This window comes from Somniosus microcephalus, chromosome 11 (assembly GCF_052327205.1).
Source record: "Somniosus microcephalus isolate GS21.2 chromosome 11, FLI_Smic_1.0, whole genome shotgun sequence".
Classification (NCBI taxonomy): Eukaryota; Metazoa; Chordata; class Chondrichthyes; order Squaliformes; family Somniosidae; genus Somniosus; species Somniosus microcephalus.
Genome location: NC_140997.1, coordinates 148192789 through 148211868, shown reverse-complemented (window position 1 = coordinate 148211868; position 19080 = coordinate 148192789). Strand labels below are relative to the sequence as shown.

Below are 19080 nucleotides of genomic sequence, written 5' to 3'. Positions count from 1 at the left end.
TGGAGCGTTATGTAAGCCAACCAAGTGTATATAGTGGGGTGCCGTCTGCACAGTTGCAAATCTAACCTTGGCAGACAAATGCAAAAAGCAAGGTTTACAACAAGTCTGGTAGATAAAACACTCGGAAGTAGCTCTTGGAAAGAAATGTGGAGCTTTTTTTTTTACAATAGTCTGCTTCAGTATTTATTACTCAAGATGGTTGGAGGACTGGAAGAATGTGGTCCATTGATAGCTGGCCCTTCTAAAGCGGACGTGCTTATTTGTTAAGCAGAGTGACACTCGACCGTGAGCACATGGAACTGGAAATTTTGTTCCATTAGGAGTTGGAAAAATGAGGTATTTAATTGGCTGAGTTATGTTCATCATTTCCATCTGCTTGAAACGTTACTGTCCTGAATCCCAAAATGCGAAGGACAGAGAACTCACCAGACAGCAAACTGCCCCTCATGAGGGGGGTAAGTCAAATTTATGACAATCCCCCATGATCTGAAGTCCTCTGCATGCAGTGTGTTCAACTAGAGCAGGTTTAAAAACCAAAAACTGCTAAAACTGTATTTTAGAATTTTTATGGGTATCAGACATTGGAGCACATCACACATTAATGGAAAAAAGCTGCAATGTATAGAGTGTATATCTTGCTGAGCAACACAGACATACACCCACAGTCCCACTGATCATCACAATCTCTGTGACTGAGGGAGTTTCAGCACAAAGTCTAAAAGTACACCATTTCGCTCTGTGTCAACTCTTGCTAAGCCCTCAGTACATAGAAGTGACCTGCAAAATGGAGTGTTTACACATTAGCAATCAACATTAGTAAAAGATGTCTTTAGATACCTGTTTAAATGCTTGAAGGACCTCTTGCCTCTGACTAAAATGTCTAAATAGGAGATGGAGTGCTCCAGATACCAAAGGTGGATAGTCGTGCATTGTGAGGTGAAGCAAGACACGCAGAAATGTTCTCCCTCCATGATCGTCCAGATCTAACGGAGTGTTTTCATCACTGTATTTCAAGAAAAGTGACCATGATTTCCGATTAAAAGAAAGAACTTGCATTTCTATAGCGCCTTTCACAACCTCAGGATATCCCAAAGCGTTTTACAACCAATACTTTTGAAGTGTAATCACTGTTGCAATGTAGAAAACGCGGCAGCCAATTTGTGCACGGCCATGTGATAATTACCAGATCAATCTGTTTCAGTGATGCTGGTCGAGGGATAAATATTGGCCAGAACTCCCTGCTTTTCTTTGATATAGTGTCGTGGGAACTTCCATGTCCACCTAGAGGGCAGACGCGGCCTCGGTTTAACGTCTCATCCGAACAACGGCACCTCCAACATTACAGCACTACCACAGTGCAGTACTGGAGTGCCAGCCTAGATTTTGTGCTCAGGTCCCTGGAGTGGGACAAAACTGACAGCAAGGTGGGCCCACACCAACGCATCAGAGGGTATGTCCATACGGCTATTCCACTCAGTGTTCACAGTCTGAGGTCTACCAGCAGAGGGACAATGGATGTTTGGGAAACAGTAACTCCTACCACTCCTGCACACCTAGTAACTGCACTAAAGGCAACATGGGCAGAGGCCTGGTATCAGGACATCTGCCTGCTCTCTTCGTACCTGCATTCATGCAATGATGCCTCTGGGTAAATAATCCCATATCTGTGCTCTGCCTTGCACAGGCCCCTCTGCTGGCACGAGGGTACACAGTAGGCTATTACCTCATATTTTTCTTCCCTATCCCCTTTACAAGGAGATGCCATAATCTCAACTCAGCACAGCTCAAATTATGAGTGGAGTATGTCAGAATTCAAATCCACCTTCGCCCCTCATTCTTGTGGTCTTAATGCCCAGTGCCACTGTGCTGCCCACTGCTTAACCCTTTTTTGGAATGGGCAATGGTGCAGAACACAGAGAGCAAACACAGCTCGCTACATTTATATTACAATCTGATGCATTTTTACCAAAACAGCAGATGTTAATACTTGCCTTCCTCCAAAGATTCCTTCGGCCTGCTCCTCAATGTGCTCAAAATCTAACGTGCCTGTAAAATAAAATAAATCCAAGAACCCGAGAAGTTACAAAAGCTGCCACTTGTACAGAGCTGAAGACCGTATACATCAACATTATTGCCATGTTCAAATTTGATGTCCAGTTATTTCTTGGCAACCCATCTCCTTAAAAACTCTCTGCCCACCTATGTAACTGAACATTACGTAAATTTACTTTGAATATTTACAATATTAAAAAAAATGTTCTTGGGATGACAGCATCGCTAGCAAAGCCGGTATTTACTGCACATTCCTCCGCCCCCCGAGAAGTGGTGGTGAGCCTTCTTCTTGAACCGTTGCGGCCCGTGTGGTGAAGGTGCTGTCACAATGCTGTTATAGCTAGGGAGTTCTGGTTTTATGCTTTGTAGGGCTTTGATATAATGGAGCGGCTTGCTAGACCATTTCTGAGGGCTATCAAGAGTCACCACATTGGTGTGGGGGCTGAAGTAACATACTGGCCCGACCAGATCAAGACAGCAGGTTTCCTTCCCTTAAAAGGATAAAACTGAACCGGTTGGGTTTTTTTTTTTTAAACAATCCAACAGCGTTCATCATCTCCAATACCAGCTTTTTATATCCAGATTTTTTTTTTTTTTTTTTAAATAAGCTGAACTCAAATTCTCAAACAGCCATGGTGAGGTTTGAACTCTCATTCTCTGGAGTATTAATCCAGGCCTCTGAATTACTCATCTAGTAATTCAACCAATAACATTCCCCATACTATTCCCAGACAGAGCACCTATGCCACTGCAAATGTTACCCAAGAATAATAAACTGGCGTACAGTATATGGAAGACTTCACACTGCTGATTGTCCAGATTTCAACTTCTTTCATAAGCATTGAAGCCTATACGTTTGGGTGATTAACTCGAATGTTCGTTAAGTAGATTTACCTCTAATGCACTCAACCTTGTGATGCTCTTTAATGTGTTTTAAAATATTGCCAGCATTACTGGGTATTCTGCAATGAATGGCTCACCTCCCAACTCACCAATACCTCTCACCACCTACAAGGTACAAGTCAGAAGTGTGATAGAATGCTCTGCTTTTGCCTGAATGGGTGCAGCTTAAGAATACTAAGGAAGCTTGACACCATACAGGATAAAGCAGTCTGCTTGATCGGCACTTCACCCATTATCGTAAACATCCACTCCGTCCACCACTGGTGTACCGTGGCTGCAGTGTGTGCTATCTACAGGATGCACTGCAGCAAGTCACCAAGGCTTCTTCGACAGAACCTCCCAAACCTGCGATCTACACATACCACCACCATCACCTCCAAGTTCCCCTCCAACATAGGAACAGGAGTAGGCCATTCAGCCCCTCGAGCCTGTTCTGCCATTCAATGAGATCATGGCTGATCTGTGACCTAACTCCACATACCCACCTTTGGTCCAAATCCCTTAATACCTTTGGTTAACAAAAATCTATCAATCTCAGATTTAAAATTAATAGATCTAGCATCAATTGCCATTTGCAGAAGAGTTTTCCAAACTTCTACCGCCCATTGTGTGTAGAAGCGCGTCCTAATTTCACTCCTGAAAGGTCTGGCTCTAATGTTTAGACTATGTCCCCTAGTCCTAGACTCCACAACCAACAGAAATAGTTTCTCTCTATCTACCCTATCTGTTCCCTTTAATATCTTGAAACCTTTGATAAGTCACCCCTTAACCTTCTAAATTCTAGGGAATACAACCCTAATTTTTGTGTAATTTCGCCTTGTAACTTAACCCTTGAAGTCCGGGTATCATTCTGGTAAACCTACGCTGCACTCGCTCCAAGGCCAATCTATCCTTCTTAAAGTGTGGTGCCCAGAACTGTTCACAGTACTCCATGTATGGTCTAACCAGCGCTTTGTATAGCTGTAGCATAACTGCTACCCCCTTGTATTCCAGTCCACTAGATATAAAGGCCAGCATTCCATTAGCCTTTTTGATTACTTTCTGTACTTGTTCATGAAATTTAATTATCTGTGTACCTGGGCCCCTCCCCCCCCACGTCTCTTTGGACCTCCACTGTTTGTAGTTTTTCACCATTTAGAAAGTACCCTGCTCTACCTTTTTCAGGTCCAAAGTGGATGACCTCACATTTGCCTACATTGAAATCCATTTGCCACAGTTTTGCCCATTCACTTAATCTGTCGATATCCCTTTGTAATTTTATGCTTTCATCTACACTGCCTACAATGCCGCCTATCTTTGTGTCATCGGCAAATTTGATACGTGGCTTTCCCTGCCATCATCTAAGTCATTAATAAATACTGTGAATAGTTGAGGCCCCAACACAGATCTCTGCGGGACACCACTAATCACATCCTGCCAATTTGAGTACCTACCCATTATCCCTACTCTGTCTCCTGCCGCTCAGTCAATTTCCTAACCAGGTCAATAATTTGCCTTCATCAACTTTATCAAATGCCTTCTGGAAGTCCATATAAATAACATCCATAGACATTCCCCTGTCCACTATTTTAGTCACCTCCTCAAAAAGTCACCTCCTCAAAAAATTCAATCAGGTTTGTCAGGCATAACCTACCTTTCACAAATCCATGCTAGCTCTCTCTGATCAGTTGAAAATTTTCAAGGCGTTCAGTCACCCTATCCTTAATTGTAGACTAGTAATTTCCCCAACAAATGATAGGCTAACTGGTCTAGAATTCCCTGGTTTCCGCCTCTCGCCATTCTTAAATAGCAGAGTGACATGCACAATTTTCCAATCTAAAGGAACGGTTCCTGAATCGAGAGAGCTTTGGAAGATTATAGTTAGGACATCTGCAATGTGCTCACCTACTTCCTTTAAAATCCTGGGATGGAAACCCTCTGGTCCTGGGGATTTGTCACTCTTTAGTGCCATTATTTTCTTCATTACTGCTATTTTGCTTACATTAATTTTATTCAATCCCTGTCCCTGATTCAGTATTAGTTTCCTTGCGATTTCCAGCATACTATCTTCTTCCTCTACTGTAAATACTGAGGCAAAGTAATTATTCAACATGCCCGCCATTTCCTTATTATCACTGACAATGGTCCAGATTTTACGAGGTCTAGGACCGCGTACGCACAGTGTACATGGTCATAAGTGCCCCACAAGTTCCAGGATTCCGCATGCGATGCACATGTGCGAAAACCCAGAACTTGTGATCTGTCAAGATTCAGCTTGACAGATTGTAGGAATCCGTAGGAAATGGACAGTCGCTGGCGGAGAGTCATAGAGTTTTACAGCACAGAAAGAGGCCCTTCGGCCCATCGTGTCCATTTGTGGGCCATTCGCTGGGCAGTAGTTGTAAATAGCCCAGAGTTGGGCTATTTACAACTACTGCCCAGCGAATGGCCCACAAAACTCTTACACCTGGTAAAAGCAGGCGAAAGGCCTTCTTTTACCAGTGTAAGGGTTTAAATAAGTATTAAAATAAATTTTTAAAAATCATTTAAACATTCAAAAACCTTTAAAATTAGTTTAGGTTATTTTTGGCCCCTTTAAAAATGTTTACATTTATTTATCAAAAAATTAAATTTTTGTTTTCAATGTTTAAAATTAATTAAATACAATTTGATTAAACATGTGATTTATTTTTATTTAGGTTGTATGAAAATGTATTTTTGATGTCATTCCTATTATGCTTATGGGGATTCCGTACATAAATGGAATTCCATAAGCATAATGGGAATCCCCTTTGTGATTAGTGGGGCCGGCCCACATGATCCCAGGGACACTTGCGAACCGCCTGCGCTCCTGGGATACATGAGCCTTTGCGCAGGCGTACACCTACAGGCCCAGGACCGTGAGTCTTCGTAGCTCCGGGGCTATCAGGCAAGTACGGATTTTACTTGCGGTTCGGAGGCTTTTGCCCACGGGAAGCCTCCGACCGCAATTTCAGATCCAATATTACCGAGATCAGTTTTCAAGGGTCCAACATTGCTCCTGACCACCCTCTTTTTCCTAATATAATTGTAAAAATTCTGTGCTGATATTGATATCCCTTGCAAGTTTCTTTTCATACTCCCTTTTTGTAGATCTTACTGTCTTGTTTTGTCACCCTTTGCTGTTCTTTGTATCTTTCCCATTCACCAGGATCTGTGCTACTTTTGTATGCTTTTTCTTTTAGTTTTATGTTGTCCCTTACCTCTTTAGTCGTCCATGGCTGTTCTTTCTTGGCAAGTAGAGGACTTGCGCCTTAGGGGTATAAACTGGCTCTGTATCACATTATATTCTTTTTTGAACACCTCCCACTGATCTTCTGTCGTTTTACCCATTAACAGATTTGCCCAGTTTACTGTGGACAGTCTCTGTCTCATCCCATTGAAGTCGGCCTTACCTAAATCTAGAATCTTAGTAGCTGTTTCACGTTTCTCCCTTTCAAACACTACATTGAACTCAATCATGTTATTATCATTATTAGATAAATGTTCATGCTCAGTTAAGCTGTTAACTAAATCTGGCTCATTACTAAATCTAATATGGCCTGCCCCCTTGTTGGTTCTAGGACATAAATGTTGTAGAAAACTATCCTGAACGCACCCAAGAAATTCACTACCTTTCCGACAGGTGCTAGTCTGCTTATCCCAATCTATATGGAAGTTAAAACCCCCATTAAAACCACTCTGCCTTTGCTACCCTCCAAGTCACAGCACACCTCATCGTCGCTGGGTCAAAAATCTTGGAACTCCCTACCTGACAACACTATGGGAGCACTTTCACCACACAATTGCAGCGGTTCAAGAAGGCCCACCTCCTTAAGAGCAACTAGGGATGGGCATTAAATGCTGATTTTGTCCGTGACACAGACATCAAGATAAAAAAAAAAGTTACAAGCTAAGGAATTGAACAAATTAACACCCATATAATAGGTTATTCCCAATCCTCATCGTCAACTCATCAAAGAGGACAGCACCTTAAATTACTTAGTGTAATTTTACACCAATTATCAATTAAAAGCACATTAAGGTAGGTGGTTGCAGTAATCAAATATTAAACCAGCCAATTTCCTGGGAAATGAGTATCTGTGGTCTGGTAATGTGTTAAATCCGTGGTGTCCATCACAAGTTTCAGAACGTGAGAATTTAAGCGACTGAAGGTCTACTCTTGGGCAATGCTACGTGACATCTTCATTAATCTCAGCCAGTTCATACAAACCTGGAACGTTACTTGCGCCATCCTGAGAAGCTGATCCTATACTCGGCGGGGAGTCAGTTGACTGATGATGTGCGTTGCTTTCATCAAACTCTCGTTTAAATATGGACAGAAGGCAAGAGATTCTATAATCCAAACGAACATTCAAAATGAACTGGAACAGAAAAAGTATAAAATAATGGTTTTAACAGCAGTGTGCAGCCAAATAAATAAAAAAATATATTCTCTCAGACGTCAGCTGATGAGCAACCATTGATCCGACTTCAATTGAGAAAATTAAATCTGTGGAAAGAAAGAAATAACTCGCATTTATATAGTGCCTGTCACGACTTCAGGATGTCCCAAGGCGTTTTACAGCCAATTAAGTACTTTAGGAAGTGTAGTCACAGTTGCAATGTAGGAAACATGCCAACCATTTTGCACATAGCAAGGTCCCACAAACAGCAATGAGATAATGACCAGTTAATCTGTTTTGTTATGTTGGTTGAGAATAAATATTGGCCAGGACACCGGGGAGAACTCCCCTGCTCTTCTTTGCCATGGGATCTTTTATGTCCAGACGGGGCCTCAGTTTAACATCTCAACCTAAAGATATTGCTCAAGTCTCTGCAGTGGGACTTGAACCCACATCCTTCTGATTCAGAGGAGAGAGTGCTGCCCACTGAGCCACAGCTGATATGGGACCGAAAAAAATTAATGTTAAAGGGACTGTCACGAGGCAGGAGACTTGCGCTTGTCTGTTTTAATGCGTTTGAAAGAAAACAGTCATGGTTTTCTGCAGACTGGTTTTTCACAATGGAAAAGGATTGAAAGACTCCATCCTGAATTTGGATAATTCTGTACGGCGTCTTCAGTCTGCTTTCAAGTACGAAACAGATACCTAATGTAGAATTGTGTCAACCTGCAGTGGCTTCAATTTATCCTTTATTATGGAGCAGATCTTTCTTTTCGTCTCCCATGTCAACGAATACAAGGTGTCATCTGTCTTTTCAGACACAAGACCACCGACAGTCCGTCCCTGCAGCCGCCATGTCCTCCAGCAACTCCTCCGCTTCGGTAACATCGCTGTGTCCAATGGTAAGACGTGATCTTCAGCAGTGTGAAGTTTTGTATTCGATCAGGACGAATGATATGCTTGTGGGTAAGTTTGTTAAGATTAGATGACCGGCACATTGCATGCACATTCATTCCGGTATTGCAGCCTCATGTTGCAATTTCTGTTTGCTGCTGTGTCCTAAAGCAGTCTAGTTGAGAAGCCTGAAAACTGCACGTGGCAAGACACAAGGTCTCAAATTTCAGTGCAGCCTGCTGTGCCATTGTAACCTCAGTGGTACAGGCAAGGCACTTAACACGTCGCCTTCAAATGACGAACCAGGCTGAGACTGAAAACTATGAGCAGCTGGTTGGGAGTGTGCGTCTGGGCTATTATCAGCTTACATTAAGAGCTTCCTAATCCTTACAGTAGCAAATTGGTTTTGCTGCACCTCCAGAAATATTAAATTCAAATGCCTTCTGAAAAAACTAGAACACAAACCACTGCAGCTTTAAAAGGCCAGTGACTACCGAATCACATTCAAAAACTGGTGATTTTCATCCCAGTTTGAAATGTCAGATTTGCCATCGACATAATGGGCCAGATCTTGCTGGGGTGAGGCATCTCGCGGCGTGCCCGGTTAGTTAGACTTATTCCTGCACCCTTCAGCTGAACAATGTTTTGCGCTGTAACTTGCTGGAAGTGCGAGCTGATAATAGAGAGGCAAGGATAACGGGGCATCTGGGACCTCAGTGAACAGCGGGACCAAGAATGCATCCCCTTAACCAATGAGATTTAAGCAGCGAGAAAGAAACAGAGGAACGACTGAGAAGGAGGGTGAATTAGAGTCAAATCAGGTATAGAAAGAGAAAGAGAGGGAAAGAAAGATTGGATTAAGAAAGAGACAGAAAGGGAAAGAAAAGCATTTTAAATTAAAAATTCAACACTTTAAAAATCTTTAACAATAATTGACTACATGCAGGAATGAGATAGAATACTTTAAATTGTTCCCATTCTGGGCTAGAGAGGTTAGAATCATAGAATAAAATGGTTACAGCACAGAAGGAGGCCATTCGGCCTGTCGAGTCTGTGCCGGCTCTCTGCAAGAGTACTTCAGCTAGTTCCACTCCCTCCGCCCTTTCCCCGTAGTCCTGCAAATATTTTTCCTTCAGGTGCTTATCCAAGTCCCTTTTGAAAGCCACGATTGAGTCTGCCTCCACCACCCTTTCAGGCAGTGCATTCCAGATCCTAACCACTCGCTACGTAAAAAAGGTTTTCCTCATGTCGCCTTTGGTTCTTCTGCCAATCATTAATAATTATCACATTGTTAAAAAGGTACTTGCACTTTAATTACAAGATTTAACTTTCTGTGGCGCGTTTAACATGCAATTAATGTGCAAATCCAACGCATTTTCAACAATAACAGGGAGGCTAAGGGCGAGATGCTGTTTGTGTGAAGCAAATGGCGGAGCAGCGTAAATTGACCAGCAAGTCCTGGAGATTCGCAGCTCACAGCGTATCCCTTAATCCCCTGATTTACACAATAACAGCGATGTGCATCATTAACACACCATTATTTTTTCAGCAAGATTTGGCCCAATATTTTTAAAACATGCTCAGTGCAACATATTTTTTTTTAATGAAAATTTATGCGATGGCATAAATTTTCACAAACGACTGGTCAAACACTCTGTACCCATGAAGAATTGCTTTGACCCAGTTAGTGACAGCTGCAATGGAACAGAGCAATTTATTGCTGCTTCAATAGCATCAAATGAAAATTCTACCCTCATCTCTTGTTCAACTGTTTATTCACATCCACTCTTAAAATGGATTGGAAAGTTTCAAGTTGCACCCCAAGCACACCCACTCATTTCCATCAATAATGCCAGAATAAAATGGATTTGTTCCTCTGTTTTTAGGGTGAGGGTTCTCAAGTTTGTCCACAGGATGAGTCCCTGCAGCAGCATGATAGCATCCAGGAATGGCAATGAGTTGCTTCTCCTCAGGAAGCAAGGGAAATCAGAGGACAAACCAATCCATGCTGCTCCAGGGCTCCCTGGAAGAGGCCTGGGACCAGAGGTCACAACTCTATGACTCTCTAACTCCAGTTCGGAATATTGCAGGCCAAGTTTTCTTTTGGTGGTGTTGGGGAAGAAAGCAGAACCTAAAGCAGCAAACAATCAACTAGAAGATACTGAACCAGAGTTAGCAACCCTAAAACAAGACCAAATCCAATGCAGACATTCTTGAAGCTGCGGACTGCAACATTAACGACATCGACACTGATTTTTGAGACCATTACCTGCAGTATTTCAATTGTTTTTAGCTTTGTGTCCATGACTAAAATATCTTCCTTCTCTGGCTCGCTCTGTTGTTTAGCTGTTCCGTCCTGTGGTGCGATGGGAGTCAAAGGCAGGAAGCCCCCTCCCCTCAAAACCACTTGGGTCATCAGCTCTCCGACTCCGTGAATTGACCTCATCACGTTGCTGCCTGCAATACATACGTTCATCGGTCAGGGCAGCTTTGCAGAAGAGCGATCGGTACAAATAATGGAAACTTATCGTCCAATTACAGTACCGTCTTACCTCTGTTGTCATCCCCTTTGACCAGTTTGCTGATTGGGAAGACTGTTGCCATGTGGACACAGTCCAAAATGGCCAGTAAGATTTTGGTTAATCTCAGGAGGTCACTAAAACTGTAGAAGCCGAAGTAGATCAGATTTCGAGCCAAATTCACAACCTATGGAGTGGAAACAATCAACCAATTATCATTCAGGTATCTGAATGGAAGTGTTGTTCAGGAGTAGCCAGACTATCAAAATAGGGGACAGAGACTGAAATGGAGATCTAACAGGGATTCAAACATTTCACCATGTATATACCCTTAGAATTGTTCTAACCTACACATGGTAAGTAAAAGTGGGCAAGGCACTGTTGTTTTTGGCTTCTGAAGTACAAAGGTGTTGAACGCAAGTGGTCAGAACTCACCCTTGAGGTAGTACCTTCAGAATTTTTATTATGGGCCACACTTGAGTTAGTGACTACCTGGCAAACTGATAACAATTAATGACATATAGCTTACAACAACTTGCATTTGCATAGCATTCTTCAAGTGGGAAAGTTACCTCAGAACACTTCACAGTGCAGAAAAGAAGAAAAAAAAGACATCAAGTGGGAGGGAATAACTGGGATGGGATTAATGGTTGGGGCCAAAAAGGCAGGAGAATTGGAAAGCTTACAGAAGTATTTTGAAAACAGGAAGGGAGCAGGTATGGCAGAGGGATTTCCAGAGGGCAGGGACATGGTAGTTGAATGAGCAGCCACAAACAATGAAAAAAGGCTTGCATTTATATAGCACCTTTCACGACCACCGGACATCTCAAAGTGCTTTATAGCCAATGAAGTACTTTTGAAGTGGAGTCACTGTTGTAATGTGGGAAACGTGGCAGTCACTTTGCGCACAGCAAGGTCCCACAAACAGCAATGTGATAATGACCAGATAATCTGTTTTTGTTATGTTGATTTGAGGGATAAATATTGGCCAGGACACCAGGGATAACTCCCCTGCTCTTCTTCGAAATAGTGCCATGGCATCTTTTACGTCCACCTGAGAGAGCAGACGGGGCCTCGGTTTAACGTCTCATCCGATGGAGCAAAGAGGACAAGGAACAAGGATCAGACCAGTGTCAGAGGAGTGAAGAGCGAGAGCAAGGACATGGCAGTCACTGAGGAAGAATGGGGAGAGACTATGAAGGCAGTGTCAGAAGGGGACAAGGATTTTGAAAAGTGGAAGTGTTAAAGCTTGCTAGGAGAGCATGAGAAGTCAAGTCTCAAGGTGATTAAGGCATGGAGCAGACTCTCAGCAGTATGATGGCTGAGGTGGGGGTGGAAATGGGCAATATTTTGAAGAGTAAGAGGCGGTCTTGGTGAGAGATTACATGTGGGCAAGAACTGAGCTCCAGATGAAGAAATACATGAAGGTGCAAAACTACCAGTTCACAGCCAGAGATGGCAATTGGGCTGGTGGATGGAGTTAAGAGGAGAGGCATGTAGGAACTGACAGGAGCCAAAAAAGATGGCTTCAATTCTTTCTGCATTGAACTGGAGGAAATTTTGATGTCAGCCAGCCAACAGGCTTAGAATCAAAAGAGATGGGAGAAAGGTATCGTCATAGTTTAGAGAAATTGTAACTTATCTGTTGATTTACATAATTAGTCCACTCCTTTAGCGGATTAGTGCGGAGAGCAAGAAGCATAGCAAAATATACCTATTTACAAATAACAATTTGTATTTCTAAGAATTACACAATTTGAACCATTTCACAACTCGCTGGCTGAAGTCAATGATTCAGAGGTACTTCCTTGTCTGGTTTCAGTTATGTCTTTACACCCCCTATTGGTGCCTGTCAATCCCTTAAACTGTGGGTGTATTTACCTCAAATGTCAGCTTGTTCTTCTCCTTGTCAGAGAAGGGAAACCTTTGGCAGACAACATCTCTCAAATACTCCTCCACAAATGCCATAGTCTGGGCAAAACGCTCTTTTATTTCATCTCTGGAAGTTCCACTGGAATCGTAACTAATCAAATAAAACAAAATGGACTTGAATACTGAGAAATGCATGAGTGTAAATCATCTGCTAAGTATTCACTTGTACGCCAGCCAGTCTTGCTTTATTTTTTTTTGAGAGAAAAAAATTCACTTTGGGGGGGTGTCAAAGTTAAGCACTGTAAATAGCGATTTATTATTCAAACAGAGCTTTCACATTTTAACACAGCCGGGCCACATTACTCATAAGTAGGTATCTATATATCACCCATGAGGGGGCAGCCAGCATCAGTCTGTTTAAATGATAATGACCCAATGCATTTCCAATTGCCAAGATGTCACTGTGGACAGTATAAAAACTGAATTCAGCTTATTCCTTTAAAATAGAGCAACAAGTAGAACAGACGGCATGTCCTACAATTGTTAATCATGCAAAACCCTTTCAGTAAAAGCAATGCCCCACAACTGGGGCCTCACCAGTGGGTTTTGAAGGTCACGTTCAATTGATGTGTTAAAGGCCAATACATTTCAATACATATTCCACCGATTCTCAAGGGAAATAGTAACCGTCATCTCAACACTGAAATTTAAAAACCTAAGCCTGGAACTACGGAGCTGAATGCTTCTACAGTTCTATCGATCACAGCAGTGACACTGGTTCAACGGTAATCTATTGCCCCCCTTTCCATCAACTTTCTTCCCTTCTTCTGTGTGCACTGACTCCTTGCTGGGGTACAGTTCCACAGACTCTAGTTACTCTCTGGTGCCTCCTCCTTGTGACCATTCTTCATGCGTGAGCCCATTCAATGAGTACTGATGGGCTATTTAAGCTGAGGGCATCACAGGCATATGCCTGATACTGTTCTCGTCCAATATCCACACGTGCTTCCGTTCTTGCAGGGGTCGCTGGTTAGTGATCAGAAGCGGGAACAATGGCCGACTTTTCTCTCCCTCACCCAGGGGTGCAAAGGCGAACTCTAGTGACCCCTACTGCTGCCAGGAACCAAACTTGGCATCTTCCCGATCTGTACGGATCAGCTGCTCATTTGCATAAACATGCTAAGCCATCAGAGGAACCTTTTGTGTTCACCTTTAACTCAAGAGTGCTCTGCAGGATTGTCAATACTTTTTGCAAGTCTTCTTGGCCCTGCAGTGAAAAGACAATGATCAGAAAGCTGGGAGTACTCACTCGTCAATCGCTATCTGGGATGGTATTTCAGACCACAGGCGGGCATACTTCACTGGAGTCACCTGCTCTTGGGGATCCCTATCTACGTGCATGTGCAACATCAGACGACAGAAAGAGGCTCGCAGGTCATACGGCAAGTTCTCATCTGACATGCAACGGAGGATCAGATCCACGTCCAGCTGGCCCGAGACCGCGTTGATGGCCAAATATTGACGGTCCAAGCACATCCGAGCAAACAGGTTCAGCTGGTATCTGGAGAATGAAATATTAAGATAAGGGAGTAGATTTTTATTGAAGAGATACCAACAGAACTTAATTCTTTCAGGTAAAGGCTGGAAATGCTTAGTTCAACCATTTTCCTTTAAATATAGAGGCAATAGACAGATTAAATACATCGAAGACATAATCATAAGCAGTGTTGCTACCATTGAAAGTTACAGGCCTTCCTCCATTTCATCCTGCACTGTATACATAAAGAACTTGCACCTTTCATGACCTTACGACATCCCAATGCGCTTTGTTGTCAATGAAGCACTTCTGAAGTGTAGTCACTGTTGTACTGCAGGAAACGTGGCAGCCAATTAGCGCACAGCAAGGTCCCACAATCAGTAATGTGATAATGACCAGATAATCTGTTTTAGTGATGTTGGTTGAGGGATAAATATTGGCCAGGACACTGGGGTGAACTCTCCTGCTCTTCTTCGAATAATGCCATGGGATCTTCTACATCCACTTGAGAGCGCAGGCGGGGCCTGGGCTTAACGTCACATCTGAAAGTTAGCACCTCCAACAGTGCAGCACTGCACTGGAGTGTCAGCCTGCATTATGTGCTCAAGTCTGTGGAGTGGGACTTGAACCCACAACCTTCTGACTCAGATGTGAAAGTCCTAGAACTGAACCACGGCTGACACCTAACGTACAAGACCATCTCAGTTCCAGCTACTAGAATCCAAGTTTGTGCAAGAGCGGCCCTAAACCTTCCAGTTTTAAAGCTGTGTATTTAGGAAGACATACCTGTAATAGCTGAGGACTTCCTGGTCCTCTTTTTGGCCCTCCTTGGCGTCTTGGGCTAACTCTCGGATGCTTTTGCTGCGTAGCTCTTTGCAGCTGTCATTCCAAAAGAGCCACACTTCTTCATCTTCGCCAACCTCAAGCTGGCTCTCCCCACCATTTTCCACTTCAAACTCCACTCTGGACAAGACAAGCCTGCAAAAATAAGTTGCCCAAGTAGAGGGAAAACATTAGAAGCGCCGGTCACAGAATAAAGATTAGCGGCAATAAGCATACTACAATCAGATAGTAAATTGGAATATCAAGATAGATATCAAGATATCTATTTTTGTCTGGTTAGTTTTTCCATTTTCGGCTATTTACTTTACATTGTTAACTCTCTTCTCTTACCGTGCGCGTTACGTATCCCACCAGTGTGGAACCTTTCTGATAAGAGTCAACATTTTAGTAATTTCATTATGGAAATGCCATCTATAGGAATTTCAGAAATACATTATCCCATCTTCACCCAAGCTGTGAGGTAATACTCATTCCTGCATAATAACTCAAAGTACAGCCTGTGTTCAAAAAAGACTTCGCTAAAGATGGGTCAGTGCTGCTGTGTTCTTATCTACATTTGCATTGCTTTGTGAATTTTGCCTAGTGAATTTCACGTAGTTCCTTGCTATTTTCTTTCTCCTTATACATTTACTAATTTAATTCTGGTTCTGTACCTAATCTTTGTTCACTCCTATTCACCTCTCCACAAATCCTAATTGCTTTGATCCCATTAGGATTCTTTATGTTTAAGTCCAATCCCAATTCTATTTTTGTCTGGTTAGTTTTTCCACAGTCGGCTATTTACTTGGCACTTTACAGTGTTAACTCTCTTCTCTTACCATGCACGTTTATGTATCCCACCAGTGCGGAACCTTTCTGATAAGAGATATGATTTTGGTTGCACTGACTACTGAAAGGGGAGGCTTCATACTAATCCACAAATTGCTGTCAAGTGCAAAGGTTCTGATTAGATCCACAATTGGGTTTTACGGCTGCTTTTGATGTTCGCTGGAGGGTTGTCAGATTGGAGTTATTGGCCGACATAGTTGGTGAGAATGTTCTTGCTCGTCTTTTGGAATTTTCCTTGGCCCATTTGTTTTGGAGAGCATCAGTGGAGTGCTGTGGCTCAGACCGTGAGGCTCTCCTCAACTGCTGGTGTCCTTGGTCATGGTCATACTGGGACTATACCCAGGAGTCTGTTCTTGAAGTGTCACTCATCCTGGTCCCAGTTGGTGCTGTGCTCAGTTCAAAGCCTCAGATCAACAGTCCTTGAGTTAAAGGTTTCCTTGTTGTCCTTGGAGGTTTTAATGCGTGCAACCATCAATTACCCGAACACCGGGATGCAACAATGGGATCAACACTGGTGGAATTTGCCAGTCACTTCAAAGTGGAAGAACTTCCTATGATGCTTGTTCCATGCTTGGAAGGAAACAGTGGTCATTGAGAGTCACAGCTGTGCATCAATCCAAGGTACACCACCTGCAGATTGTTGAGCTGGGTGACTATCTTGAACATTTCCTCCGATTGGAGATTAGTCAAATTCTCAAGGCCCAATCCTTCCGCCCTCTTCATTAATGTGAGGGGCAATATTAAATCTGTATCTCCTCATGCCTGCAATGGCATGGGAGTGCTAAACAAACGTAGTCATGGGTCCTCTTAGCCTCTGGTCCGATATTCTCCAGGGCAGACCTTGATCCCCTTTCTACTGCTGAATTTTGAATGAGTGCTGAACACAGTTGGATAAAACAAAAGTAGTCACACATAGTAAACCAGGCTACTAGCCAATGTAAGCAGGTCATATACTAACCTAGAAGAAAATTTTATATAATTAGGTGCACTCTGTTAAGCAAGGTAACGTGAATCCAATAGTTTTAACTCATGCAATTACTGATGGGCATACTACTGTACGCATAAAAGAAGCTACACATAACAGTGTACACACCCTCTTGCTACTTAGCAACAAATGTAGGGCAGCTCAACATAGAAACATAGAAGATAGGAGTAGGCCATTCGGCCCCTCGAGCCTGCTCCGCCATTCAATGCAATCATGGCTGACCATCCAAATTCAGTGCCCGGTCCCTGCTTTCTCCCCATACTCCTTGATCCCCTTAGCCTTAAGAAATATATCCAACTCCTTCTTGAATATATTTAATGTATTGGCCTCTACTACCTTCTGTGGTAGAGAATTCCACAGGTTCACCACTCTCTGGGTGAAGAAATTCCTCCTCATTTCAGTCCTAAAAGGCCTACCCCTTATCCTTAGACTCTGACCCCTGGTTCTGGACTCCCCGACCATCGGGAACATCCTTCCTGCATCTGGTCTGTCCAGTCCTGTCAGAATTTTATAAGTTTCAATGAGATCCCCTCTCATTCTTCTATACTCCAGTGAGTAGCAGCCCAATCGACCCAATCTCTCCTCATACGTCATTCCTGCCAGCCCAGGTATCAGCCTGGTGAATCTTCGCTGAACTCCTTCCATGGCAAGAACATTCTTCCTCAGATAAGGCGACCAAAACTGCACACAATACTCAAGGTGTGGTCTCACCAAGGCCCTGTATAACTGCAGCAAGACATCCTTGTTCCTGTACTCAAACCCTCTCGCTACGAAGGCCAACATGCCATTTGCCTTCTTAACCGCCTGCTGCAACTGCATGCTTACCTTCAGCGACTGGTGCACAAGGAAACCCAGGGCTCGTTGCACTTCCCCTTCTCCCAATCTATTGCCATTCAGATAATAATCTGCCTTCCTGTTTTTGCCACCAAAATGGATAACCTCACATTTATCCACGTTATATTGCATCTGCCATGCTTTTGCCCAATCACCCAACCTGTCCAAATCATCCTGGAGTTTCTTGGCATCCTCCTCACAGCACACACGCCCACCCAGCTTTGTGTCGTCTGCAAATTTGGAGATATTACATCTAGATCATTAATATATATTGTGAATAGCTGGGGTCCAAGGACCGATCCCTGCGGTACCCCACTAGTCACTGCCTGCCACTCAGAAAAAGACCCGTTTATTCCAACTCTTTGCTTTCTGTCTGCCAACCAGTTCGCTATCCAAGTCAATACCTTGCCCCCAATCCCATGTGCCTTAACTTTACACGCTAATCTCTTATGCGGGACCTTATCGAAAGCCTTCTGAAAGTCCAAATACACCACATCCACTGGTTCTCCCTTATCTATTTTACCAGATACATCCTCAAAAAATTCCAGTAGATTAGTCAAGCACGATTTACCTTTTGTAAATCCATGTTGACTTTGTCCGATCCTGTCACTGTTTTCCAAGTGCTCTGCTATTACATCTTTTATAATGGACTCTAGCATTTTCCCCACTACCGATGTCAGGCTTACAGGTCTGTAATTCCCTGTTTTCTCTCTACCACCTTATTTGAATAGTGGGGTAACATTAGCTACCCTCCAATCCATGGGTACTGTTCCAGATTCCAGCGAATGCTGGAAGATGATCAGCAAAGTATCAACTATTTCTAGGGCTACTTCCTTAAGTACCCTAGGATGTAGATTATCAGGCCCTGGGGATTTATCGGCCTTCAATCCCATCAATTTCCCTAACACCATTTCCCTACAAATACTGATTTCTTTCCGTGCCTCTCTTTCATCAGACCCTATGTTCCCCGACATCTCTGGGAGGTTATTTGTGTCCTCCTTTGCGAAGACAGAACAAAAATATGCCATTTCTTTGTTTCCCATTATAAATTCCCCTGATTCTGACTGCAAGGGACCTACGCTTGACTTCACCAATCTTTTCTCTTCACATATCTATAAAAGCTTTTACAGTCAGTTTTTATGTTCCCTGCAAGCTTACTCTCATATTCTATTTTCCCTTTCTTAATTAATCCCTTTGTCCTCCTTTGTTGAATCCTAAACTGCTCCCAATCCTCAGGTTTACTGCTTTTTCTGGCCAATTTATATGTTCTCTTCTTGGATCTTATGCTATCCCTAATTTCCCTTGTTAGCCACGGTTGAGTCACCTTTTTTGTTTTATTTTTATGCCAAACTGGGATGAACAAATTCTGTAGTTCATCCATGCGGTCTTTGAATGTTTGCCATTGCCTCT

General features: G+C 43.0%; 1 protein-coding gene across 1 annotated transcript in view; it reads right to left on the bottom strand.

Moving 5' to 3' along the window:
• LOC147110942 (inositol 1,4,5-trisphosphate-gated calcium channel ITPR1-like) overlaps positions 1–19080 on the bottom strand; it is a 509662-nt gene that overhangs the window by 292583 nt on the left and 197999 nt on the right. The window contains exons 19-26 of the mRNA XM_085999984.1: positions 14967–15158; positions 13953–14204; positions 12653–12794; positions 10805–10958; positions 10522–10709; positions 7187–7337; positions 1992–2046; positions 838–1003 (exon numbers count right to left, since the gene is read on the bottom strand). Coding sequence (XP_085856110.1) covers positions 838–1003; positions 1992–2046; positions 7187–7337; positions 10522–10709; positions 10805–10958; positions 12653–12794; positions 13953–14204; positions 14967–15158 — 1300 coding nt within the window. The remainder of the gene's footprint in view (positions 1–837; positions 1004–1991; positions 2047–7186; positions 7338–10521; positions 10710–10804; positions 10959–12652; positions 12795–13952; positions 14205–14966; positions 15159–19080) is intronic.